Source organism: Suncus etruscus, chromosome 13 (assembly GCF_024139225.1).
Source record: "Suncus etruscus isolate mSunEtr1 chromosome 13, mSunEtr1.pri.cur, whole genome shotgun sequence".
NCBI lineage: Eukaryota > Metazoa > Chordata > Mammalia > Eulipotyphla > Soricidae > Suncus > Suncus etruscus.
In genome coordinates, this window is record NC_064860.1 from 94475264 (window position 1) to 94502382 (window position 27119).

At 48.3% G+C, this 27119-nt stretch overlaps 1 protein-coding gene across 1 annotated transcript in view; it reads left to right on the forward strand.

The window, feature by feature from the left end:
* DYRK1A (dual specificity tyrosine phosphorylation regulated kinase 1A) overlaps positions 1–27119 on the forward strand; it is a 63593-nt gene that overhangs the window by 17757 nt on the left and 18717 nt on the right. Inside the window, exons 2-4 of the mRNA XM_049785386.1 lie at positions 18204–18394; positions 23382–23474; positions 25324–25512. Coding sequence (XP_049641343.1) covers positions 18204–18394; positions 23382–23474; positions 25324–25512 — 473 coding nt within the window. The remainder of the gene's footprint in view (positions 1–18203; positions 18395–23381; positions 23475–25323; positions 25513–27119) is intronic.

The following is a 27119-nucleotide window of genomic DNA, read 5'->3' on the forward strand; positions in this document are numbered from 1 at the left end:
TCGTGTCTCCTTACAGATTTTCTGTCCATTGTCCCTAATATTGAGACAAGAGGACGTTTCTTTTTTTTTTTTTTTTTTTTTTTTTTTGGGCCACACCCGTTTGATGCTCAGGGGTTACTCCTGGCTATGTGCTCAGAAATCGCCCCTGGCTTGGGGGGACCATATGGGACGCCGGGGGATCGAACCGCGGTCCTTCCTTGGCTAGCGCTTGCAAGGCAGACACCTTACCTCCAGCGCCACCTACCCGGCCCCAAGAGGACGTTTCTTTTAAAAGTGTCTTTAATGGTTCCCTTAAAAGAAAGCCCCATGTAGTATAAAGCTTAATAAGTGTACACATTCAGGATGAATGTCATCTTGGTGGTTTGACATCTTTATCATAAACGAATTCATTCTAGTTGTATTCTTTGAGGGCGGGAGCAACAGTACAGCAGGGAGGGTACTTGCTTTGCATGTCTGATCTGGGTTCACTTCGCGGTATCTCATGGTTCCGGAGCACCACCAGGAGTCAGTCCTGAGTTCAGAGCGAGCACTGCCAGGTGTGGCCTCTTCCCCACCCCAACTGCCCAATTAAAAAACAAAAACAAAAACCACAAACTCTTCTTAAATCATTGTTCACTGGGTTTCAGTCTACTTCACTTTGTAGCTGTATGGCCATCCCAGCGAAACTTTGAGTAGTCAGCGTGTCGCACTTTTTTCATTCAATTGTATTTCTGCATTTGCAGTAGGTTTCTTGGAGACAGTCCCTGGTTGAGTCTTGCTCTCTGGCCCATTCTGAAAATCTGCTTTTCGATTGTGCTGTCTAGACCTCAGCTTCCTAAACTTTGGGTCAACACCCCATGTGGGACGGATAATGGAATGTGGGGTTGCTAAAACTTGGTAGCAGTTAAGAATTTCTTAGAGCCCAGGAGCAAAATTCAGAATCAGCTCTGCCATGAATCAATGCTGTTTCCTGCAGCTCTTTCTTGGGTTGCTTTGAGGGGCGGGCATGTGTGAGAAAAATTTAAGAAACCCTGATTTGAACCACTTGCATTTAGTATAATGAGTGCTGTGTTTCAGTTTAAACCATGGTAGTTATATTCTGACTGTCCTATCCTTTCTTCTTACTTCCTTTTCAATTTTTATTGAGCCACTCCTAGCAGCACTCGGGTTACTCCTGGGTCTGCACTCAGAAATGCTCCTGGCAGGCTCAGGGGACCATATGGGATGCTGGGGATCAAACCAGGACCCGTCCTGGGTCAGCTGTGTGCAAGTCAAACACCCTACCACAGTGCTATTGCTCTGACCCCCAAACCCAGGTCTGCTGAGTGCAAGGCAGTCACACTGCCTGCTGTACTGTCTTCTTAACCCTGAGTTTTTTTTTTTCTTTCTTTCTTCTCTTACTCCTCCTCCTTTTTTCTCCTTTCTTCTTCCTCCACACCCGGTCAGTGCTTAGGGTTTACTCCTGGCACTGTACTCAGAAATAGCTCCTGGCAGGCTCAGGGATCCATATGGGATGCCTGGGATAAAACCCCGGGTTGGTCCCAAGTCAGCTGCGTGCAAGGCAAATCTTGTACCGCTCTGGTCCCCTGTATTCCCTTTGTAAAATCCTACCTCCTTTGATTATTCATATATTTTCAAAATGGTTTTATTCATCACTTCCTCTTTTATTTTATGATGGGGCCCAGTTTGGGCCACATTCAGTTGGTGTCAGGGGTTACATCTGTCTCTGCACGGTGATCACTCCAGACCCAGTTTGATACTTAAGTGCAGTACCTTACTTGCTGTATCTTCATCAGCACCATCTTCTTTGTGGCAAACATTGTTACGTGCATTTAGGGACTTTAAGTTGTTCTGGAACTCAGTGAGTGTTAATTTTTAATGTAGCCCTCCCCCTCATTTGAATTATTGACCTGCAGTTGTGTTCTATTTTGAGTTCACTGATGTTTCTCCTTCCGAGTCCAACCTGTTGTTAGTCCCATCCAGTGTGCTTTTAGTCTACACTCTAGGTGTTCTTATTTGTAGTTTACTTGCTCCTTTGAGAACTTACTTTCCACATCTCCATAACTCTTCAGATACTTGGGAAATTGGAATCTACCTGTTTTATGATGTCTATTTTAGTATCTTCCCGTTGAATTGTGAGAGGCTCTGCATTCTGGTCCGGCCTAGCGGCCCCACTTCTTCCATTGTGCATTGTGTTTGCCGGCTGCTTCTCACCTCTGCGTTTCTTAAATGTGTCTGACATTTGTGATCTTTTTTAAAAAACAAAAACAAAAAACAGAAGTAAGGTAGTTTTTATTGAACAAAAATATGCTGAGGAAGATGTGAGAAGAGTGAAAGTGTTTTAAGAGAGAACGGCGTCTCCAGAGTGGAAGCAAGCAAGAAACATTGGGAGGAGTGAGACACCTGTGCAGGGCCACCACGGGCTTGGCGAGCAAAGCCGTTTGTGAGTTTTCACTTCAAGTTATGTAAATTTGTACATTCTCATAGAATCTCTGACCTTTTTCTGGGAAGTTGTGCTACATAGAAGCAATGTGATCTTTTGAGCCATCTGTAGATTTGTAAGGGAGAGACCAACGCCTGTGTTGGGGGCGCGGATCCCACTATGAGACCATGCTGGCTTGTTCTTGCCCTCCTATGCGGAGTCTTGGTGTTGCCCCGGCTGGCTGCCAACTAATCTGTCTCTCCTTGGCTTTTGCTGCTCTGCCCTGACTCCCGTCCTCACCTTCCCGCTGCCTCTTCCTGTTGCCCATTTGCCTCTGTGTGCTCATTTTCTCCTCTCATCGGGGCCCTACTTCCAAATAAGGTCACGTTTGGAGTCGCTGAGAGCTGGGACGGCCACACATGAGCTCTGGAAGGGCACAATTGAACCTCTGATATCCTCCCCAGATGTTTCCTGAACACACCACCGTGTGCGTTTAGGTCTGGCTTGCGTTCTTCCCTTGGGTTGGAATGTGTCCCCCTTCCTTTCCTCTGCTTATCTTGCTTAAAAGCTACCTGCGAATCAGAGTTATCCTCGTGGCTTTGCCACCCGTTGTAAATGTTTTAACATGGGCTTCTCTGGTACATACTTGTAAGAATTCGTGAAGAGGGCCCAGAGAGATAGATAGTACAGCGGCGTTTGCCTTGCAAGCAGCCAATCCAGGACCAAAGGTGGTTGGTTCGAATCCCGGTGTCCCATATGGTCCCCCGCGCCTGCCAGGAGCTATTTCTGAGCAGATAGCCAGAAGTAACCCCTGAGCAACGCCGGGTGTGGCCCAAAAACAAAAAAAAAAAAACAAAAAAAACAAAACAAAAAAAAAAAGAATTCGTGAAGAACCGAGAGGCCTCCTTTGGAAATGAACGCCGCCTCAATTTTTCCTCTCCTTCTGATAACTGGCGGTGCTTTAGAACGTGTGTGCGTGTGTATGTGCATGCATGCATACAGGGAAGCCATAGGAATGGTCCTGGTCATGTTTCGAATGTGTGTGCATGTGTGCATGTGTGCAGAGAACTCAGAGGAACGGGGTTTATGAAGAAAGAGGAGGAACTTGAGGAAGGACCTCCGAAGCTCAGGAGCGTGAACTCAGGGAAGCTATTCAGGAGTGACATAGCAAACCAGGCCCACATTCATTCACCCACCCTGAGTGCTAACTACAGACCTGTCTACTGGGTGTCAAGAATAGATCGATATTGAAATTTCCAGAATTTTAATTTTGTCCTTAGGAAACTGACAGTCTGGAGTCGAGCGGTGATGGTAAAGACAAGTACAGGGAAGCCAAAGCAGTTAGTTTATGTGTCTTTTCAGCACTCTCATTCACCCTGAGAAGAATGGGACTATCTTTCCAGTGTTTGGCCGACTGTGGTCAGAGGACAAGGAGATGATGTACTATGACCCAAGGAGGAGAGGGGGAAGGAGAGCAGGAGCAGGAGAACCAAAGTTCCTTCTTGCATTTCTGAGAAGTGAGCCTTCCGGAGGTGTGGCCTGAAGGTCTGCTTCGCACTCTGCCTGGCTGGACCTGTTGGTGTGAGGGCGGAACTAGAGATGCTGAGGGGCTTCAGGGCCTGCCCACATGGGGTTGGGAGATGAGGGATAGGCATGCTGTTGCCCCCAGGGCTCTCTTTCACAGGGCATACTTAGCTTGTGACACAAGCCTCTAGAACAGAAGATGGCCTGGAAAGTCTAGGTATTGCTAGCATCTCAAGGTTGGGCTCGCTGAGAAAATGCTTTCCCAAAGAGGGGGGCCGCCACACTTTTGCTGTTGGGGACCTCCAACAGAGGCTGCTCTCTGGTGCCATAGCAGCATGGATCTGGGCCCCCGGTCTGATGAGTCCATGCACAACTGAACCTGTGTTGTCATTCAATCCCCACCCTGCCCTGTTGCCCCAGTTTCTTTTGACTGGTTTCAAGTGAACACATGCATGCATGTGCTGTGGAATACTGTAGTCTAGAGTACCAGCCTTCCTCAAGCATAAGACTTGCAAGTTCAATCTTGTATTTTGAATGAATTCAACTTCCTTTCCCTGTTGGAAACAGCGAAACAACAGGTACCCACGAGGAAGCAGCAGGAACAGGTGATGACGTCTGGGGTAGCTGCAGACCAGTCCCGCCCTCTCACTCCCCTCCTTGCTCTTCTCAGGGCCGATGCTGCCCTACACTGACTGACTAGGTTGCTACCAGGAATGTGCTTGACGCTAACTAGAGAATGTGATCGGTATAGGATGATTTAGTTGATGGGAGTCTGTGCTGGTCACCAGCACTACATACTTCTCTGTAATGGGAAGAACATTTGATAACTGAAAGTTGAAGAAGTTTCCTCTGAAGATCTCAATGCACTCATTTTGGTAAAATGGATTATGCCACGCATACACTTCAACCATCTTACTGTGTTGTCTTTGGAAATATTGGTATTAAACCTTTACTATAACAAAATAGACCAGACATAATCTTAATGACAGTCAGTACCACTGAGTGCAATGGGTGCGAGACAGGAAAACAGCTAACAGTCATCTTTAAATAAATGAATGCGTATCACTCTGGGAGATGCTTTTTATGCACCAGGACCACGTCTGGACCTCATAGGACCTAGTAGCCCACATCCTTGAGCCTTAGCTGAGTATCCCTGGGGGTGATCCGTGGGGTCTGAGCTCTGTTGAAGGACTCCTCCCTCACACACACACCCCCATTTAGAAATGAAAACAGTTTATTCAATGCAATGGGAGAATTTCTCCAAAAATTTCAATTTGCATTTTTAGAAATCGAGTAAGAGTTAATGGGGATCTTGTCGCTGCCTTTCGGCTGGAAAATACTACTGCCCTGATGTGAGGGTCGCTCGCACTTCGAATTGTGAGGTGCTTCCAAGTTCCCCTGTTTGCAGTGTGTAGGCTTGCCCCCAGGAAATCCTCAGTCTTCCCCTGGGGACGGCCACCTGGAGAACCTGCAGGGCAGGGGACGGGCCGGTTCTCCAGTGTCTCCCGGGACCTGCTGCCTGTGTTTGGGTGACGGGAGGCAGTAGGCAGGCTGAGGGTCCCTGGAGAAGGTGGCCATGAAGCGCAGCGAGTCACCTGGGAGCAGGGTGGGGAGCAGAGACTACTTGGAGCTGGGGAACCGTCCTGCTCTGGGACAATCCATGCCCCTGATTCAAGAGAGTGTGGGATCCAGACATGAGAGAGGTGTGGATTACAGCCTGTGACAGCAAGGGGGACCTTGGGCCTGGGAGCAGGCCTAGCAAGCAGGCCTGGTGAAAGGCCCAATCAGAGCATAGGGGTGAGCACCCTGAAAGGTGAAGTGACACAGCCCAGTTCTAGAGTGTTCTGTGGAAGCAGGTCTGATGGGAGTCTGCTGCTCACCCTGCACATGTGGCCAGTGGGACCTGCCGTGCTGTCCTGTTCTCCAGAGGCTCAGCCCATCCTCAAGCAGGGTAGCCCCAGATGGCCTCTCTGTCCACCCAGTGAGAGCACTCGAGGGGACGACCCTTGGGAAAGACAAGAGCCACCAGTCGTAGCCCTTTGGAGCTCACTGACCTCCCCGGATTCAGTCCCCAGCATCCCATTCACGGTCCCGAGTGGAATGCCAGGAGTGAGCCCATTGGATGCGCTTGTCTAACTGAGGGTGACTTTTGAGCTGTTCCTTGAAAGAGAAGGAAGAGATGGTTGGTCAGTCAGTCGGAGGGCAGTCCTGGGGACCATAGGTTGGGAGTACTTGAGAATGGGGGTGTGTTCTGAGTGGCTGGAGCCTCTCAGGTGGAGATGAAACCCTGGTCTGGGAGCACACTGGTCATAAGCTCCCCCTCCCCGGAGCCCTGCTGGCCTGCCTCTCTGCAGAGGTGCTCGTGGAGCTGACTCATTTCTCCTGGACTCCTTCGAAACTCCCTCTCTGCCTTCCTGGGGGTTGTGCTTGGAGCAGGCTCTCCGCCTCCACGCTCGCTTTCTCCTCCCATTAGCACTTTGCTTGTGGATGAGGCCTGGCCTACTCCCCCTCCCCCTTCAGTGTGGGAATGGAGTGAGGACCAGCCCACCTGGGCTCACGCCACCTACATTCTAGCAGGGTCTTTAAACTACGGCCCGCGGGCCACATATTGTATTTATTCCCATTTTGTTTCTTCACTTCTAAATAAGATATATGCAGTGTGCATAGAAATTTGTTCATAATTTTTGTTTTTACTATAATCTGGCCCTCCAACAGTCTGAAGGACAGTGAACTGGCCCCCTGTTTAAAAGATTTGAGGACCCCTGACTAGAGCATGTAGTCCAAGCGATACTTGGCATAGAAATAGAAGTCAACAAATATTGTCACTCATGGTCATTTTATTGCCCTTCCTTTGACTGGGAAGAATTCTCCAGTGAGCGTTTGAGAGCTGTAGAAATGGGCTTCTCCGTGCTCACGTCAGCCTTAGTGCACTGTCTGGTGAGGAAATAACTTGCTGGTTAAAAAAAATAGAGAAATCTTGTTTAACATTTTTGAGTTTCAGTGAGATCTGAAAAAACGACCATCGGGTCTGGAACGATAGCATAGTAGAGAGGGCATTTGGCTTGCATGAGGCTGATCCGGGTTCGATCTCCAGCACCCCATATGGTTCCCTGAGCTAGGCAGGAATGATTTCTGAGTGCAGAGCCAGGAGTAACCCTGTGCACTATTGGGGTATGGGTCCCCCAATTGTCCCTAACAGTTGCATCTTTGCCTAATTTTATTCTTCTAGAGATGGGGCAGATCTTAGTAGGTTTTTTCCTACCTGTTTTGTGATTTTAGGCCACACCTAGTGTTTCAGGCTGTCTGCACCCAGCTCAGTGCTCAGAAGAGGCTTCCTCCTGTGGGGACCTTACATCCACATGGGGCTGGAAGTCAGGTCTGCCACCTGCAAAGCCTGTGTGTACTTGAGCCCTTTGGACCATCTTCCAGGCCCCAGACTTGAGTGTTTTCAGTTGTTGGAGAACTTTAGCTAGTCAAGGTATTGCCTATTGCTCCGGAAAGTAGTGTTTCCCCAAGTTGTCATTTGGAAGAGAATGTAAATGTAGATTTTAGCCACGTTTGCACAGTAGATATGGGAAGAGGCTCAGTTGCTTACGATCTCTAAAATGATGTTTATTTGCTGCACAAATGCATTTTTAATATTGTATCGAACACGTAACAATTGTTCAGTGCATAACTTGTAAAGTGCCTCTGGTCAGATAATATCTTGCCTTTTGGGCACTTTGGGATGGAAACTCCCTATAAATCTAGGGTTTTAATTGGAATCACAGAGCCAAATGATTGCCTCATTGGGTAATTTTAAGTCTTAGGCTGCAATTCAATATAGGTGCCCAGGACAAGTGCTTAACTGGATTTAAAAATATCCTGTATGTTCAGCAGCTGTTTGTGGGGGACTAAAGAAGTGCAAATTCTGTGCAAGGGCCTTCCTTTGCCTGACAAGGGCACTAGAATCATATCTCTCTCTCTCTCTCTCTCTCTCTCTCTCTCTCTCTCTCTCTCTCTCTCTCTCTCTCTCTCTCTCTCTCTCTCTCTCTCTCTCTCTCTCTCTCTCTCCCCCCCCCCCCCCCGCACACTGCTGTGGTGCAGGCATCATAAAGAGCGATTCGCCATTGTCACATGGGGGTGCTCTACCTGGGAGGGTCACAGGACCCGAGGCAGCTGCTTTGTAAAGAAATAGGAGGTGCCTGAGACCTTTTGCAAGTCTTGGAAGCCACAGTTCCTTCAGGGATGGCCTCCCCCTGTGGCCAGGCTGGATCCCTGTCTGCCTCTCTGGCTGCCTCTGAGCAGCCAGTGCTCAGCTGTTAGATATGTGGCAACACAGTCGTTCTCTCTCTGTGCTCTCAAGTTTCTGGAAGGCAGCTTGACCTGCCTGTGGGCTCAGAGAAAAGGTGGCTGGCACGGATGGGGCGGGATGTGTGTGTATTGGCAGCCTGGGGGAATTCGGGTGTTGCGTATATCACATAGCACATATGTACATACACGGTTATGCGCATGTGTGTATATGTAACTTAAACTTTTCAGGTAAGTGGCAAGTCTGGCTTAGATGTAGTTTTCCTCATTTATTTTAAATAAGGAACTAAGTTGGACTCTTAGCACCATCATTCCAACATGGCTTAGAAGCTTGGAGTCTTGAATACTGTCTTTTGCCTTGCACTGGCAGTGATTTGGATGTTTCCCATCCAAATTTTACACGGGAGGGCTTACTTGGGCTTTATCTGATGGGACGAGATGAGCACTGCATTTCGTGGAGGAGAAAGCAGACTTGTTTGTGGCCATGCTGTGTTTATGCAAGTGTGAAGGCAGAGGAGAGGAAGTGCTTTGACCCCAAGCTGGGATTGTTTCTGTACCCTAGACGGAAGTTTCCAGATGCAGTTTCCAGATGCATTTGGTTTTTTCTTTGCTTTGTCAAAGAATACGTTCAGTGTGCATGAAGGAGAATCGGTGTTAGAGAAAGTAGGGCCCAGGACCGTTAAGATTTCATAAAGGATTTCATAATGGTGATCGTGAGTCACTTGGGCCTGCAGTTACCTTGTTTGGATTGCTCTGTGTGCTTTCTCTTACCTGGCTCAGAGTCAGGTGAGGTGGCTGGCCAGGAGGAAGTAGCCCCAACACTGTCTAATACTGTCGATAAAGGCACTTTTCTTCTGGGGAGGCGGGAATTGAGCCAACCCTGTGTGCTGTGGACCCCCCATGTCCTCTGTTTGATTCTCTGACTGTACTGTGATTTTTCCGGTCGAGAGACTCATTGAAGTCTTAGCCTCTGGCTTCCACCTAGGCTTAACTTACTGGGAAAACTCACTTCAGCTGTTTAAGCCAGTCCCAGCTCACCGAGGGCCCCGCACTTGTTTCTGTCAGATGCTTGCAAATTCCGGACTCAGCTGTCCTCATTGCCCTGGCCATCACCTTCCAGTCTCAGTTTAGCCCAGTGGCTGGAGAAACCTTCTGCTCTTCTTTTTTTTTTTTTTTTTTTTTGGTTTTAGGGCCACACCGGGCGGTGCTCAGGGGTTACTCCTGGCTGTCTGCTCAGAAATAGCTCCTGGCAGACACGGGGGACCATATGGGACACCGGGATTCGAAACAACCACCTTTGGTTCTGGATCGGCTGCTTGCAAGGCAAACGCCGCTGTGCTATCTCTCCGACCTTCTGCTCTTCTGGTTGCCCTGGAAAGAAATCTTGAAGTCAGGCCAGATCCCATTCATATACCCCACTCTGATTTAGTATTAAGACACTGCACCACCCCCAAAGGCAGCTTTGCACCTGTTGTCTCACTTGCTGTTTGTTTGTTCCTTGTGTTGGCATCTGGATGCCACGAGTTCGAAAGGCATCTTTCCCCGCCCCTCCACAGGGCTGTCCAGTGAAAGAAAGTCTAAAATTAACCCCCTTAAGTGTCTGGGGTGGCGAGTTGATAGATACAGAATAGTTCAGATTCCCATGGGAGCTTCGGCCTGAGATCCTGGTTCAGCCAAGGGAAGAAGCTGTGTGAAGTCAGCCGTGAAGATGGTTCTGGTGTTGGTTTGGGGCCATACTTGCAGTCATAGCGGCTTACTCCTAACTCTGTGCTCTAGGATCACTCTTGGCCATCACACTTGGGGACCATCTGTGGTGCCATGGATCAAACTTGGGTCTGCTGTGTGCTCCCTACCCTGTGGACTATCCTGTACTCCAGATACCTGAAGATGGTTTGAGTCACTCAGACCATGTTCGTCTGAGCATTTTCTACAAATAACCGTCATTTCGGCTAATAGATGTGTTGGCTTCAGTTTTTCAAAAGTTTTGTTAATGACCTCGCAGAGTCGGTCTTCATTTAGTTGTCCCAGTCCGTTTGGTGGCGCAGTGTTCCTACTTGTTCACTATGCTGGTGCATCTCCTTCTTCCATGACGGTCTCATGTTTATAATCAAGACTCCCTTTGTCAGTGCAGATGCAGATTTAGAAGTTCCAAATAGTTCTGTTCTTTTCAGCAGACATCAAGTTTCTGCCATGGTTCAGTGCTGTGGAGTTGGCAGTGAAGAAAGCAGGAGGGGGCTTGATTTTAGAATTTTGGTTTAAGTAGCTGCCATCCTTGGAATGGGTTTGCGGAAGGCATCTGGGGTCTAGTTCCAGTCACTGATTTTTTTTCTTGATATGTATTTTTTTTTCTGGAGACATTGTGTATTTTCGGTTTCAAACCGCCTCTATTATCCCCCTTCCCACATTCTTAGATATTAAGATTTTGCGACTCTGGAGATCTGGGTAACTGGTTTTGTTGTTTTGGGCCCACTCCTGGGTAGTGCTCAGGGACCCCTTGCTCAGTGCTTGCGTGCTTGCTTGGGGCTTGCTCTAGGTGAGGGTGTGTGTGTGTGTGTGTGTGTGTGTGTGTGTGTGTGTGTGTGTGTGTGTGTGTGAAAAATCTTTTTTTCTGGCCCCAGATACCGGTTTTCTTCTACTGGGAAAATGATGTATATGTGTATGTGTATTGAAATAGAATTGTTACTGACTTACTACTTTTCCTAGTATGGATTCTATAAGAAAATCTATTTTCTTCCTTTTGGAAGATTCACGATGAATTCAAGCTCTGCCCTGAACAGCTCAGTCTTTTTGTGTTCCACATACTATTACTAAAAATAAATTCCTGACATCTTATTTGGTCTTTAAGAATTTGCCTTGCTGTTAGTGACTAAGGGTCCATTACTGTAGGATTAGGTAAGATTTTCTGTAATCTAATTGTTGACAGTGGGATAGCCTTAAAAATATTACAAACTCACTAGTTCAAGTGAATAAAATGATAGTAGAAATATCTCTTTATTAGACTGCGAGTATCAAGACTTTCTGTTTTGTTTCTGAAATGCAATTAGGATTTTATCTCTCTAATTTAGGGGCTCTCTGGTGGCTCATTGATCTGTTTTATCATCTTTGCTCTGGTTGCTCAAGGAATTGACACATGTGAGTTTACTATTTTTTAAGAAATGTTTTATTAAATTGCTGTGATTTACAAGATTATTTGTAGTTGAGTTTCAGACGTGGTGTTCCAGAACCAGTCGCCCCAGTGTCCCAGGTTTCTTTTTCCAGCCCTCTTAAATCTGGAGATGCTTGCCAACTAAGGACTGTAAACTACATAGTAACATAATTGCTTTAAACCAGTGTTTTCCAGTGTGAATGAACTATAGCTTTATGTTCCCACCTGAAAACAAACAATGGCGGGCAGGCAGGGCAGGGTAGGGCAGGGCAGAGCAGTAGTAAGTAGCCTTAATGCGTTGTGGGGCTGCTTTCTATTGATTCATGTAAAGAAGGTAGATGGGCACTTTTCACTTGCTTCCTCAGAACTTTTGCACATGATCCTCTCAATTTCATTTAGGTTTTTGCTCAAGTTACTTCTCCCTCCCCTCCCCAGGTCATATTTGTGGCGTGGCTGCTTGTAAGAGCCCTATCCAAAAGATATCAGACTCACATGAGATATAACATTGAAGCATGGCACGAAAACAGAAATAAAAGAAGATAAAAAAGAAAAAGAAAAAAAAAGAAGGTAGATGGAGGGAGTGCGATACTTGTGTGCTCCGCTCCCCCCCAAGGGCAAGAGGCTAAGCATTTGGGGGGATATGCCTATGTGTTCACACACATTTTGTGCTCGTTTTTAGCTTGGTTAAATTTGTTCTAATGTTTTAAATTTGCTTTGTTTTGATGTTCACCGGCCTTGTCTGCAGTGCTAGTTCATGCGATATTTTCAGTATATTCTTTATTTCTTGAATTTCTACACAGTCGTTTCTATTTACCTATCAAGAGTTTTTGTTGTCCTGTCCCCCCCCCCCCTTTTTTTTAAATACAAGCGCCTTTTGGGAGCAGCCTGATTCTTAAATTGCCCCCGTCATTTCTGTACCTCGAAGTGAGTCTTTCCATTTTGTGCGAGCAAGCCCTGTGGATGCCTCGTGCGTGAGACTTGGTTGGGTCTGAGCACTCAGCACTCAGGATATTGAGCCCGACGGTTGGGACTCGGGCTGCCCAAGCCGGTTACTCCCTGGCCTGTTCAGCTCCGCACACAGTGTTTTTTCTGGGGCCTCGCTGTGAGTGTTTGTGGCGTTCTCCACCCGGGGCAGCCTTCCAGGTGGTATCGTGTTTGTGACCATTGGCCTCAGAGCTCATCTCTCACGCGCTGTCCTTTGTCTTTCCTGCCTGGACCCTGAGCAGCTTTAGCATTTCACCAGCTGGGGTGTCTCTCAGTATACATGGTCCCCCCACTCTTGCTCCCTTTCTGCTGCTCACAGTCCACCTCCTCCTTAGGCTGTCTCCTGGACTCAGGGCTTCCCTTAAGTGGACGGCGGGTGGACACAACACTTTCCCCGGTCTTGGCCCACAGCGTGTCACTGCTGCCCACCTAGGAACGGCCACAATTTCGTGGTTGATCATGAATGGGGAGTGGGTGTTGTTGTGATGCGGCCAGAAGTGAAGTCTGGCCCCACAGGCTTTAAACAGTCCCCACTCTTCTCCCTTCCCTGTGTTCTGATCAGCTACTCACAGACCAGACCAATGTGCAGGCTGAAAACTCTTGAGCCTAAATTTACCTAGGGATTGTCTGATAGCACAACGTGGTTTTGACAAGTAAGTTTGTGTAGGTGTGTGTGTGTGTCTGTCCCTGTCCTTTTAAGTTTGTGTAGGTGTGTGTGTGTGTGTGTCCGTGTGTCCGTCCGTCCCTGTCCTTAGTGCCGAACCCTTCTTGGTCACTAATGAGAAAAAGTCGCATCGGAAATGGGTCCCTTAGCTAGGGGTGTGTGTGTGTTTGTGTGTGTCCCCCTGTCCTTAGTGCCGAACCCTTCTTGGTCACTAATGAGAGAAAGTCGCATCGGAAATGGGTCTCTTAGCTTGCGCCACAGACTTGTTGACAGCCATCACCATTTATCATTGGTGTGTGCGGGCTCATCATGGTCTGTGAATTCAGACGCGGACTCCATGCAGGATGTAGACAGAAACAGCAACTATGATAAGACCATTCTTTAGTTCTGACACATGAGCCCCTCGTCATAAAAATACTTCTTACTGCTCCCACCCGCTTTCCATTTCTTCATATTCTAAATATTCCCTGATGGGTATTTGTTGAATGCAGACCATGTGCCAGGCCCAGTTCTTAATACTGGCAGCGGTGGCTGAGCTGTCGGGCCCCTGGCCATCCGTGTGGTGGTTGGCGCCTCCTCCGGTCGTTGTCTTGTGTGCTGCAGTGTAGTGGCCTGACAGCTTTTTTCTCACCTGCCCTCGTGTTGGGTGGGGTTTGTCTCTCTCAGAACTGGCCTTTTAGGATAGTTCCTGTTGGGAGGGAGGGAGAAAGAGAGAGGGACAGACAGTCAGACAAGAGAGAGAAAACAGCGCACATGGCCCCTCAGGTGTCAGTCAGCCACAAACACAGGGCAGGGCCCAGTCCAGCCAAGTAGAAGCGACCATGTGATGACCCAGAGAAACTTCCCTGCAGATGGGATGCCTCCATGTGTCTCCACTCTCACTTTAGGGTTCCCTGATGGAGTGACAAAGCGACTTTGTTGCTTCAAAAGAGCTCTGCTCCAAAATAGGGGTAAAACAAATGAAAAAGAACAGGATATTTTATTTATTTGAAGTTCTGGAAGAAAAAGACATTTTTGGGAGGTGGTTGTTGGTGTTTGGACCACACCTGACAGCACTGAGTGGTTACTCCTGGCTCAGAAGTTCCTGCTGGCAGACTCGGAGACCATATGGCATGTCAGGAATCGAATCCTAGTTGGTCATGTAAAAGGCCAATGCCTTCTGCACTGTGCTATCACTCTGGCCCTGAAAAGACTTTGTTTCTTCTTGTTGTTGTTGTTTTTGTTTTGAGGTTACATCAAGGGCATTTGGGGGTTACTCCTGGCTCTTTGCTCAGAAATTGCTCCTGCCAGACATGGGAGACCATATGGGATGCTGGGATTCAAACCACCATCTTTCCTGGATTGGCTACCCTGTGCTGTCTCTCTGGTCCCTGAGAAAGACTTTTTTTTTTTTTTTTTTGGTGGTTTTTGGGTCACACCCAGCAGTGCTCAGGGGATACTCCTGGCTCCATGCTCAGAAATTGCTCCTGGCAGGCACGGGGGACCATATGGGATGCCGGGATTCAAACTGATGACCTTCTGCATGAAAGGCAAACGCCTTACCTCCATGCTATCACTTCGCCCCGAGAAAGACTTTCTTGATGAGAGAAATGGAAAAGCAGTCCTGCTCGGGCATTGAAGACTAGGGTCAATCACACCTTCAGTGAAAGGCTGAGATCGGAGCCCAGGGTGAGCGCACGGGGACTGAGCAGAGCCCTGGTGGGGAGAAGGTTGTTGTCCAGCGAGTGCACAAACAGAAGAATTCGTGGATGGGGGCGGGGGGAGCGTCCCGATGACCAAGCACAGGGCCCGGGTAAAGGCGCACTCCGTGCGAAGGGGACTGAGTCCACTGTGGAGATGTGGTCAGAGCAGGCTTCAGCTGGCAAACATGCCTGTAAAGGATCAGACCTGTATAGGTCATGGTTGGCACCTAGGGCTTGGGGGAGGGGGAAATGATGATCGACTCTGAGTGGTCCTGCCTTGGTCTGGGGGTTCTGGGTTGGCCCTCTTCCCAACGCGGCTGTGGAGAAGGCCTCGCCTGCTCTACTCTCTCTGGCACCTGTGTGTTCCTGTGTTTCGAATTTATTATGATCATGGGTTTCAAGTTACAGGCTAATGTGCTTGGCATTCTTTTATCCTAGTACATTAAAAACATAGTATAATAATGACATTGATAATAGGACAGAGCCTATTGTTTAAAACGGTGCTGAAGATGTGGCCCCGCTGTGTGTGGATTATAGGGACTGGTGGTGTCCGTAAACTTGACATAAACTTTGAGAGAGGGTAACTGGGACCCTGAGTGAATATGGGTTTGCCACTCAGGACCTCTTAAGCCTTTTTTACTGCTTGTTTATAAGGGCTGTTTGTGTATCGGGGTTTCAATTATTTTTTGGTTTGTTTTTACGTGGGGACCATACTCAGCTGTGTTAGGAATTATTCCTTTGGGGGCCCAGAGAATCCTATATGAGGTACTGGGGATCCAGCTCAGGTAGGCTGCATGCAAGGCAAGTACCCTACCCACCGTACAAACTCTGAACCTGGATCTCAGTTCTTTCAGGCAGATGTTATTTTTTTTTTTGTTGTTGTTGTTGTTTTGTTTTTTGGGGGCCATACCCGGCAATGCTCAGGGGTTACTCGTGGCTCTGCGCTCAGAAATCAAATCATTTGTCCCAGGTTGGCCACATGCAGTACAAGTGCCTTACCACTGTACTATATATATATAGCTCCAGCCCCCTAGGCAGATTTTCTGTTGCTTTGTGTCCTTAGTGTTTTTTTTACATGAAGTCTCCCATTCCCCCAGTTGGTCAATTCCCCCTATTATTTCTTATTATAAACCATTACACCTTAGAATAAATTCCTCAGAGGGTTTAGATAGGTGAAAGATTGATGGAGCTCCTTGCCCAACTTGGTTGCTACAGTGAGCAGGAACCTCATGGTGGTATGTTCCTGGTGCCGGTGCTGGCTTCCCGTACATGGTTATCATAGCGTGCTTGTGTGTTTGCACATGTGGCTGTGGTGCTTGCTGAGGGTCACACACTGCAGTTGTAGAACTCGCAAATGCTGGGCTATGGTGAGCTGGAGGTTGTCCACTGTCAGTGCCAGGGGTCCTGGGTAGCGGGCCTGTATTGGCAGCAGCTGGTGGGCCATTCTGGGAGCCAGCTCAGGCGCTGGCACTTGCCAGGCAAGAATTTTGCCCTTGAGCCTTCCCCACACTTCCCAGAAAGTATTTTCCCCAACCAGAAGGACGCCACATGATTGAATTGATGGGATCAGTAAACGAGGAATGAGATGCTTATAAATGATAATCATCTATTTTGGGGGGGTGGGGGCATTTGTTCTTTGAGCCATACTCAGTGATGCTCAGGGCTCTGAGCTCAGGGATCACTCCTGGCAGGCATGGGGGACCCTATGGGATGCTGGGACCAAACCCGGATCGGCCGTTTGCAAGGCTAACGTCCTCACTGTTGTACATTGCTCAGGTCCCTAATCATTGAATTTTATGGGCACGTGATCCTTGGACTTAGTAGATGCTTGTCACTCATGTAAGGGTAAATGAAGGCCCTTAGGTCTCAGAGGATGGATCCCAGCTAAGGTTTAAAAGCGATGCCGAGCTAGAGTAGGCATGGGTGGAGGACTAAGTTAAGTCTGCACCATCCAGTTTAGAAACTGCAGCACTTGCCCCAATGACAGCCAAGATAGGTGGGCTATTGGGGACCTAGTAATGGAACTAAAACTGCCCGGGGGTGGGGGGACGGAGGGAGGGAGAGAGCGAGTAAGAGAGATCTGAATCTAGAGGTGTAGTTGATGCCTCTGTGCAAGGGGACCCCAACAGGCTGATTGGTGTGTAGCATGGATGGTGACTGCAGGAAAGTGGCAGTGAGTGATGCTACACCGTGCAGTGCTCAGGACTTAGTGAGGTCCACTTCCCCTCCTGGGCCATCCGTCTTCCAAGCATGGACGGAAAGTGCCCCTACAGCATCCCTAGCCTTCCTGCACCATTATTGGCTGCAGTGAGGAGCAGAAATGGACCTTCAACTTAGGGGGTGGTGGTAGTCTGTGTTCTCTCCCCAGTTTGCAGGATGCAGCCTTGAGGTATAGAGGCTGAGTGCTCCGTCAGAGGGGCCCTCGCCTTGTCAGCGTCCCTACTCCCCAATACTCTACTCCCTAGAGTTCTGCTGAGTACGAACTCAAGCACTTAAGCTTCGAGTGGATGTCACTGCGATCCCCAGGAGCGCACAACAGTGAGTGGAGAGCTCAAGTTTCTGAGGGCGACACCCTGGCTATGGAGCTTGTGCTGGAGATTCCAGGCTTGGGGTGGGTGGTCTCCTGGCACGGAGCCCTGGTCCAATATAAGGGTAGGTCAGTGGCCAGTTGGCACTCAGGAAGATGAGCACAGGATCAGATCCTGGGTGCAGGGAGTCTGGGTTGCATTCTTTTTGTTTGTTTGTTTCTGTTTTTGGGCCACACCCAGTGACGCTCAGGGATTACTACTTCTGGCTCTGCACTCAGAAATTGCTCCTGGTTTGGGGGACCATATGGATGCTGGGGGATTGAACCGTGGTTCGTCCTAGGCTAGCGTGGACAAGGCAGACGCCTTACTGCTTGCGTCACCACTCCAGCCCCTGGGTTGCTTTCTTTGTGCCACTCTATTTCCACTTGCTGGGCAGACCTTGACTATTCTGTTCTACTGGCTGCAGTGAGACGGGATCTTCTGTTCTTGGGCTTTAGCGAGGCCTGCTTTTCTTTGGGTTGTGCTGGTTGAGATCGGAGTGAATCTGGGGGTTTGCGTTGTCTGTGAGCTCTGCAGGGCATTTCACCTGACAGCTTCTCCCCAGCAGTGCCCAGAGCTGCTGGCCCTGGAGAAGCCCTTTAGGAAGCAGATTGCTCACTTGCTACACAGAAAGACTGACTTAGGGTTCCCCTTGAATAGAGATGGGGAGACCTTCATTTTAATCGTATATATTTTGTTTCTGGTTTGGGGGCCACACCTGGCAATACTCAGGGCTTGCTCCTGGCTCTGCACTTGGGAATCACTCTTGGCGGTGTTCGATAGTACGGGATGTCGTATGACATTGTGACTTTCTTGTTTCAAAGATGTTTATTATTGTTGAGCCTCTGAAGACCTCTGTTAAGAATGAGGGGCAACCGGGCCAGTTGTTGGAAATCCCAGGGAGTCCTTTAAACGTGTTTTTAAAGCCTGACTGGTCTTCTTTCAGGAGGAGAGACTTCAGCATGCAAACCTTCATCTGTCCGGCTCGCACCGTCATTTTCATTCCATGCTGCTGGCCTTCCGATGGCTGGACAGATGCCCCATCCGCATCCGTACAGTGAGCGCCGCCAGCCGAGTGACCAGCAGGTTTCTGCCTTACCCTACTCCGACCAGATCCAGCAGCCGCTCACCAACCAGGTAGGTGTGGGAAGGTGGCCAGCCATCTGTGGAAGTGGTGGGAGTTGGGGGATGGAACTGGACAGGACAGGTGCCCTTAGGGAGATTGGCTGCATCTGGGAGTCTGAGGATTAGAGGAAGGCGTGCATTAAAAAGTTGGTGGGGTTTTTTCTTTTTACTGTGGATTCACTTAATTTATAAAAATACTCCCAACCCCATTCTGTCACTCTGAAATAGGCAGTGAAAAGTTTTTTTCCAAAGAATTTCAGAGCAGGGATGTAACTTTGTGGTAGAGCTTTGGCCGAACACGTGTGGGCGAGGCCCTGGGTTTGACTCTCAGCATCTAACCCAGACTATGCACACAAAAAAGGAATGGTAGCTAAAATTAGAAACTGACTTACTTGCATGGAAAGGTGGCTAAGTAGAAAAATATGTTCGAGTAAAAGAAGTCACATTTTATTACAACAGACTATGCACTTTTTTTTTTTTAATGAACTTCTTGGGGTCTGAGAAATAGCACAACGGTCTGGCGTTTACTTTGCACGCAGCCGATCCAGGACAGACGGTGGTTCGAATCCCGGCATCCCATATGGTCGGTCCCCTGTGCCTGCCAGGAGTGATTTCTGACTGCAGAGCTAGGAGTAATTACCCCTAAGCGCCACTGGGTGTGACCCCTAAACAAAAACCAAACAAACAAAAAACCAATTTTTTGGTTTTTGGGTCCACCCGGCAGTGCTCATGGATTACTCCTGGCTTTACGCTCAGAAATCACTCCTAGCAGGCTCTGGGAACCATATGGGATGCCGGGATTCGAACCGCCGCCCTTCTGCATGCAAGGCAAATGCACTACCTTCACGCTATCTCTCCGGCCCCACAAACAAAAATATCCATTAACCTAGCTATTCATTGTAATATTCAGACTGGAAGTTCAACAATTCCCCTCTCCACAAACACTTATAAAGAGAATAATGCTGACACATCTTGATAAGTAGAAATATTCTGTGTTTATGTGTCTGTCCAGCCATCTGTGTGTTTATAGTGATCGTATTTTTCTCAGTTAGCTGCATTTTTCCCTGGGTTTTGAGCCACACCCAGGGTTGCTCATGGCTTATTCTGGCTCTCTGCTCAGGGATCAATCCTGGCAGGGCTTAGGAGAGTGTGTGTGGTGCCGGGGATGATGGTGATATGATCAAGGCCAGTTCCTTAGCTCCTAGACTCTGTAGCCCCCAGGAAGGGAAGAATTACTCTACCGTCTGTAGTTACTGTTTTTTTCCCAGTGGAAGAGTTTGGGAGAAAATAAAGGTAATTGCTTTGGCATCTACTTAGGGGTTTACTTTGTCACTGTTGGGTTTAGGCTTTGATATATTAATGATGATGAGAAAACTTTGAGAACTGGGGCTCAAGAGTGAAGAGAGCACAGCAGTTAAGGCTCTTGTCTTGCACGTGCCTGTCCCAGGTTTGAGTCCAGGCGTCCCAGGTATTCCCCTGAGCACTGCTAGGTGTCTTGATTACAGATTCAGGAGTAATCCTTGAGCATTGCTGGGTATTGGGAAAAACACCCCAGCCACTTTGAGAACTAAAAAAGTAATTTCCACACTAGATTGTTTGATGGAAATATGATTTCTCTGATGCAGGAATGTGTGGTTCGAGTGAGCATTTGACTCATCAAACATTGACTCATCAAAATTCATCATTATTAAGGGTACCTTGGTGTGGAGGTCGTGCTTTGCCAGTAGTTAAGTTGGTGTCACATGTCCATAGCATGTGAATAGCATTCACAGCCAAATAACTAATAAGATGGATTGCTATGGTACAGCTTTAAAAAAATTTTTTTTTGGTGAGGTATTGAGGTGTTATGTTTGAGAATTGGAACTGGTGGTCAGAACATTCCCATTTGTAAAAATGATTGGGTTTGTACCATTAGAAAATTAGGATCTCTTTATTTGGTTGTTTCTTATTTCCTGATCTCAGGATTCCCAAAAAGTCATCCCGGTGACCTATCTACACAGTGGCCTTGTATACATGGTGCTTGTAACAGGCAGAGCATGTCTGGGCTTGCTCCCCATTTGCCCAGGATCAGCCCTACTCTTTCACTGTGGTACTGAGATCTGGGCCCCAGGGCTCACTCCTGTGGGAACGGCGCCCCTCTTCCTACAGGCTGCTGGGATTGTTGGGGATATCATGGGGTTGGATCAGACGCACATCCCCATTGTGAGTCATTTTAAAATCAGCCGATTCATGGAGTCTTGCCACTTTCAGCTGTAGAACAAGTAGTTCAGGATTTGTGTGACCTAAGAAGATAGTTTTGTATTGTTTTGGTTTGGGGGCCACACTCAGGGTTTACTCCTTGCTCTGTGCTCAGGGATCATTCCTGGCGAATGGGGATGGGGGGAGGGTGGGGGCGGATCCATTGGGGTGCTGGGGCTTGAAGGTGGTTTGTAGCCTACAAGGCAGGTGTCTTCCCTGCTGTACCCTGGCCTGAAAAAGATTCTCCCCCACTCAGGTATCTTTAGCCTTTCCTCCCTTATGCCTGCCTTTGATTCTACAGCACAGCAGTTGTGACCGGCCAGGGCAGCACCTGCTGTCCTCAGTCGGCTATTTAGCCCGGCCCTTCAGGGAGTCCCACATTTCTGAGAATACCGAGGTGATGGTTTCAGGAGAGAGAGGACAGTTCAAGGCAAGGCTGTGTGTCCTGTGGGCTTGGTTCAATGAGGTCACCAGTGTGCTGTGCCAGTCCCCCATGGAAAGACTGGGGCCTTCCCACTTTGCTCCAGTCTCTTCTAGCTCAGTGCTTCATTGGATTTCTAGTGTGAATCTTCCCCTCTCCTCCCCTCCCCTCTCCCCTCCTCCCCTCTCCTCCCCTCCCCTCTCCCCCTCTCCTCCCCTCCCCTCCCCTCCCCTCTCCCCTCCCCTCCCTTCCCCTCTCCCTCTTCTCCCTCTTCTCTTCCCATTGCACAGGAAAATTAGTTAAAGGGTCAATGCAATATTTTATTTTGGGGTTGTTTATCTTCCTAGAGTGTGTATGTGGTACTTGATTAAATGCAGTTTTAAAAACTATTGTTAAGTAATTTTTAAAGTTTTTAGATATATTTTCATCTTATGTCCTAAAGATGAATTTAGGAAAGAAACGTGTGGGTGCGTAGAGTGCGGGTTCCATGGTAGCCACGTGGGGCTGATTTCTGGTTCCTTACTTCCCTTCTGCCCCGGGTCATTCCAGGCTCTCTCCTGTGCCAGCCCACGGGCATTGTGACGGATGACAACATGGTCACACCTAAAGGAGTAGGTGACGTGGTTGTTCGTTACACTAGACGATTGTGATGCAAGTCTTGTAGTTTACACAATGAAATCTTGGGGTGGCCGTTTAGAGTCAGTGTATGCATCTGAGCTAAATGTGTAGAAGATGGCCGCACCACTGCCACAGTGCCCACCCCTTCTCCCTTGGTGTTGGCATGGCCGGGAGCTGTGGGCAGTGGGGGTGCAGCTTTTCCCCGCTCCTGTGGGGAGAAGGGCTAGTTCATAAGCTTCTGGAATGGTGCCAGTGCCAAGGGAGTGAGGCTGGCCAGGCCCTGTAGCTCCGTGGCCCAGTTGCAGGGTTTTGGTTGTGAGGGAGGAGCTGGGACACTCTGTTGCTCGGCATTCTGAATCCAGGAGCAGAAGTGGAGGGAGCATCGGACTCAGGGCTGGCCCAGAGCTAGCATGGATGCTTGTGTCCGTATTTGCTAAAAACGACCTGCTCATTCTGGGGTTGTATGCATGGCAGCTCAGGAATGAAAAATTGAGAATTTTGTTAACTAACCTAAAGTTGCACTGAAATTCGCAAAGGGGAGGGTTAGTTCGCTTACGTTGATTTGTTCTTGCCATAAATTCCGAGCACTTTTCTCAGTACGGTAGATTCCATTTGAAGCACTGACACGATCTGGTCTGAGATTGGTTTGGGGGAACAGAACGCACCTGTCCAGTTTAAACAGGTGCATCGGAAACAGTAAATCCAATGCTACCAGTAGGGAGGAAAGGGAGGGTATTTGGAATTTGTTCATTGATGTGGCCTTGCAGGCAAAATTGGGCTGGTTGTCCAGGGCCTTCGTTATTGGTATTTAGCACCTTGCGGGCACCCAGGAAGGGGGCCCATTCATTGGCTCCAGTGCGGTGTCTGTTAGCTGGTGGGGTGCTGGTGATTCCTCCTGGGAAGATGCAGTCTTTCCCTGCTGCTTGTTGGAGTTGGAAGGACCACTGCACTTGTTAAGTGGGCAGTCAAGCCCTTATAGACACGTGCAAAGCTTCGTCTGTAGCTTCATCTAGTACATGTGGATGCTTACTATATTCACGGTACACGACCTATTATTTTGCTTAGCTGCCTAAAATGACTCCGCCAAGAGAGTGGAGAGGCGTCAAACTGATCACTGCTCTGTAGATCCAAGATTGCCTACCCCAGCCTCCCTTCACTGTCCCCTTCGGGCTCTGTACCACACCTCTGTCCAGTTCGGGACTAGCAGAGCCCCTCAGGAGGACAGGAGAGAAGACCCACGGAGGGCACCAGCGGCAGCTTGGCCGGCTTGTTTGTGCCTATTTCAGACCCAGAATAGGGTCTGGGAGGAGGCCTGGAGCTTCTGGCTAAAGTCAACAGACAGGGCCTTTTTCGGTTGTGCGATGGGCAGGGATGGCCTCCTGGGAGGTTGTCTGCATGGTGGGGACAGGTGAGGCCATCCAAGGAAGCTCCTTCCTGGGACTCATTGGGTGGAAGGCCCTAGACCAGGGTTTGGTGTCAGGAAACCCTGTTGAACTTAGGGCCCGAGTGGGATGGTGCTGTGGGCTGCAGGGCGAATTCTCACTTCCCTCACTTTTTCCAGTGGGACTCAGTCCGCACTGGAACCGGGAAGGTTGCAGTAACACCGCAAAGGTGTTTCTTTGTCACTGCGTGCAGGGAACAGAGGGGCCTCACTGCGTGCAAAGTTAAAGTGCTAGTCTTTTCTGTCTATTTAAGGTGATGCCTGATATTGTCATGTTACAGAGGCGGATGCCCCAAACCTTCCGAGACCCAGCAACTGCTCCCCTGAGAAAACTTTCTGTTGACTTGATCAAAACATATAAGCATATTAATGAGGTAAGCACATCGATTTATTGTAATAGCATCTGACTGGCCACAGCATTTGAGACAAACTATGATGTGACCTATTTTAACATGCTAAACGTTTTATATACTCAGTGACTGGCAGAGTGATAATCATTGTGAAGACTGAGCACTTAGAATCGTGATCATATAAGAAGAAAGTATTAACAAGGATGATAGAAGTTTTCCATTTAGGCTAACTGTCCCTGTTTCTCAGTGTCATGGTGAACATCATCTGCTGAGTCATTATTTCTGTCGTCACTTTTCTTCAAAACAAAATGACACTGCTACTATAAAAGTACAGGTTGAAGTTTTACTTGAATTGTTATATGTTTCTGGGTGTTTTTTGCCTAGAGAATGTCAGATGCTCTGACATTAAACCAGCTAACTTGACCATGCAGATTGCATGTATATTTTTTTAGAGTCAGAATCTGATTTTCACTACACACTATTTAAAGGCCTGTTTGGTGAAAGTAAGTAGGACAAAAGCGACAGTGCTTTGACTCACTCACCCTACAATTGGCTCCTTGCCCCTGAAGTTCCTTTTCCTGGTGTCCAGACGTCTCGCCGGCGTGGTTGCTGTGCTGCGGCCTCACCGTCACAGCTGGCTCTGGTACTGATCATTACCAAGTCTGAAGGAGTGGATGGCCCAAGCTTCCATTCCTGCCCAGAGCCAAATATCCCTTCAAATCAGACACTTCTTCTGCTTCAGGGACATTGGCTGGAAAAGCTGCTCTCAAGCACATTTTTTTTTAGCAGTTTGGTAGTGCTCAGTGCCAGCATTAGTCAATGACTTTGGCACGTGGCAGGAGAAGATCTGGTGATGTCAGTGAGGAACATTCTAGAGTTGGTTTTCTTTATGCCCGGATCACTTTACGAGACATATTGCTGCCAGCTAAACTTCTGGTGGAAGATATCGATATATTCCAAACTCATTCACAGACCTTTATTTCCCCAAGATTGTCCCCAAAGCTCTGCTCACACTGTTAGAACAAGCCGCTCTGCTGGTCCTTGTTTTGAACCTCCTGTCAGCACGTACCCCGGGTGGGCTCCTGGCTGTTCTGTGACGCTGTGTGCCACAGACTTTCCTCCAGGCTAGTGGCTACGACTTTTGGTGACTCACCCACCTCTTGTTTTTCATTGGCCTGAACAAACCCTAAGAGAAGCAGATAAAGAGGCAGATTGATTTGTGGCTAGTCACTGAGGGAGCTGCCACACAGTCTTTCCTGCTCACCGCTCTGTTATGTCAGCGGGAAAGCTAGAGCATCTTAGGAGAACAGTGCTCATGTCCCCTTCAGGTTTCAGCTTTCAGACCTCCTGCCTTGTGAATCACACACAAACTAGGGACTGACGGGACAGGAGGAAACTGAAATGTGGAGAGGACAAAAAGACTTCACTTGGCCAGGTCCTTGTTGGTGACATCAGCAGCCACAGTTTAAAGTCTTTTCCAGAACACTCAGTCCAAAAGTCCTGTGAGTCAGGTCCTATGGCTTTCCTTGGATTGCGACACTCACCTCTGGGTTCTAGAGCCTCTGGAAGTCTCACTCTAAGGTGTGTCTCAGAGCCAGAGATGTGGTTCAGCAGGAGGGTACACATTCACAAGTGATGGCTGGGCGCAGTTCCCAGTGTCCTCCAAAGCACCCCATCATCCCGTCTCCTGATGATGGGAACTGTGCCAAATACTGATTGTACCTCGTATATTTCTTCATTGATTCAGCAGCACCTTTTTGTCATATGTATTCGTGTGTGTGTGTGTGTGTGTGTGTGTGTTCGTTCGTTCGTTCGTTCATTCATTCGTTCTCAACCCTAACAGTCTCAGTAACGACATATATCTTCATTTCAGGTTTACTATGCAAAAAAGAAACGAAGACACCAGCAGGGCCAGGGGGATGATTCTAGTCATAAGAAGGAGAGGAAGGTTTACAACGATGGATATGACGACGACAACTATGATTACATCGTAAAAAACGGGGAGAAGTGGATGGATCGTTACGAGATCGATTCATTAATAGGCAAAGGTTCCTTTGGACAGGTAAGGAGACAGATGTACTGGGCGAGCCCAGCCTGCATGCTGTGCTCCATTCTCAGTAGTGTGCTTCAGTGAATTTGGGTTTACTGTCACGCCCAGAGTGCTCAGGACTTTCTCCTGGCCGTGTTCGTAAAATCATCTATGGTTGAACTGGGGTCAGCCGCCTGCAAGGTCCGTGTCTTCTGTCCATACTCTCTCTGGCTCTCACTTTGACTATTTATTGCATAATATAAGCAGATATAAGCAGTGGACTTGTAAGTGTGTGGATTATTTCAGTTCTCTAAAGAGAGTCAAATTGCACTGGCTCGGAAGTGTCACGAGACTTTTTTTTTTTTTTTGGTGGGGGAGGTTTGGGCCACACTGAACTGCACTCAGGGGTTACTCTGGGAACCATATGGGATCACGGGGTCGAACCTGGGTCCGTCCAGGGTCAGCTGCTCACAAGGCTAAAGCCCTACCACTGTGCTGTCTCTTCGGCTCAACCACGAGACTGTTTTCTCCCTTTTTTCTCCTCCTATTCCATCTCTTAGGAGATAAGAATGAACCCTCTGAGCTGCCATAGCAGAGCCTTCTTTCTTTTTGGAGGGCCTGGAAAGCCTGAGGCTGTGCATTAGGCTTGGATTGTCTTTGACCCCAACAGGCCTCTGCATGGAAGTGTCCTTCGGGGGACTTCATGTAGCTGTTTGTGCTCTGGGAGTTGTGGTCAGGTGGAAGGCCAGTGGTCTTGGCACTGTCTCACTCACCCAGTACCGAGCTCCTGACCTTCGAACACTTGTTTTTGAGGGCACACCTCCCAGGTGCAGCCTCTTCTGTGTTCTTCTCTTAGAGGAGAGCCAACATTTACCAGGTGGCTGTGGGGTGCACACCGGGGGTGTAGGTGGATGGGAGGGAGGACATCTCAGGTGGTGGGGCTGGTGCCGGACAGTTTCTAAAACCCAACTCTGAGTGACTTCCTAGCCCAGGAGTCCTCAAACATTTTAAATAGGGCTAGTTCACTGTGCCTCAGACAGTCGGAGGGCCAGGCTGTAGTTAAAAACAAAAAACAACTATGAACAAATTCCTATGCACACTGCACATATCTTATTTTGAAGTAAAAATAAAAAGCATATACAATATTTAAAATGAAGAATAAGTAACGGTAAATCAACAGCTTACTAGTATTTCTTTTCCCCACCCCCCCTTTTATTTTTTTATTTTTTTAATTTTTTTTTTGCTTACTAGTATTTTAATGGGAGCTTTGGATCTGCTTTCGTTGGGTTGTAGTTTGAGGACCCCTGCCCAAGACCAAGAGGAGGACGCAAGAGAGAGAGAGGGAAGGAGTCGGAGAATGTGAAGCACACCTCACACATAAGCACTGAGGGCCAGGTTGAGTCCTCTGTTCATAAACAGGACAGGCAGTGATGGCAAAAACACTGGCAGGTTTTTTAAATGTCCTCAGCAGGGCTGCAGTTTGAAGAGGATCAAAGGCCTTTGTTTCTGGCCCTGGGTCCCCCAGCTCTTCTACTGTGTAGTCCTGTGTCCTCACCCTCTCAGTTCCGTTGTGCAGCAAGACTCTTCTTAATGCATTGACTCTGGTGCTACACTTTTTTTGAGCATGTGGCAAAATATGT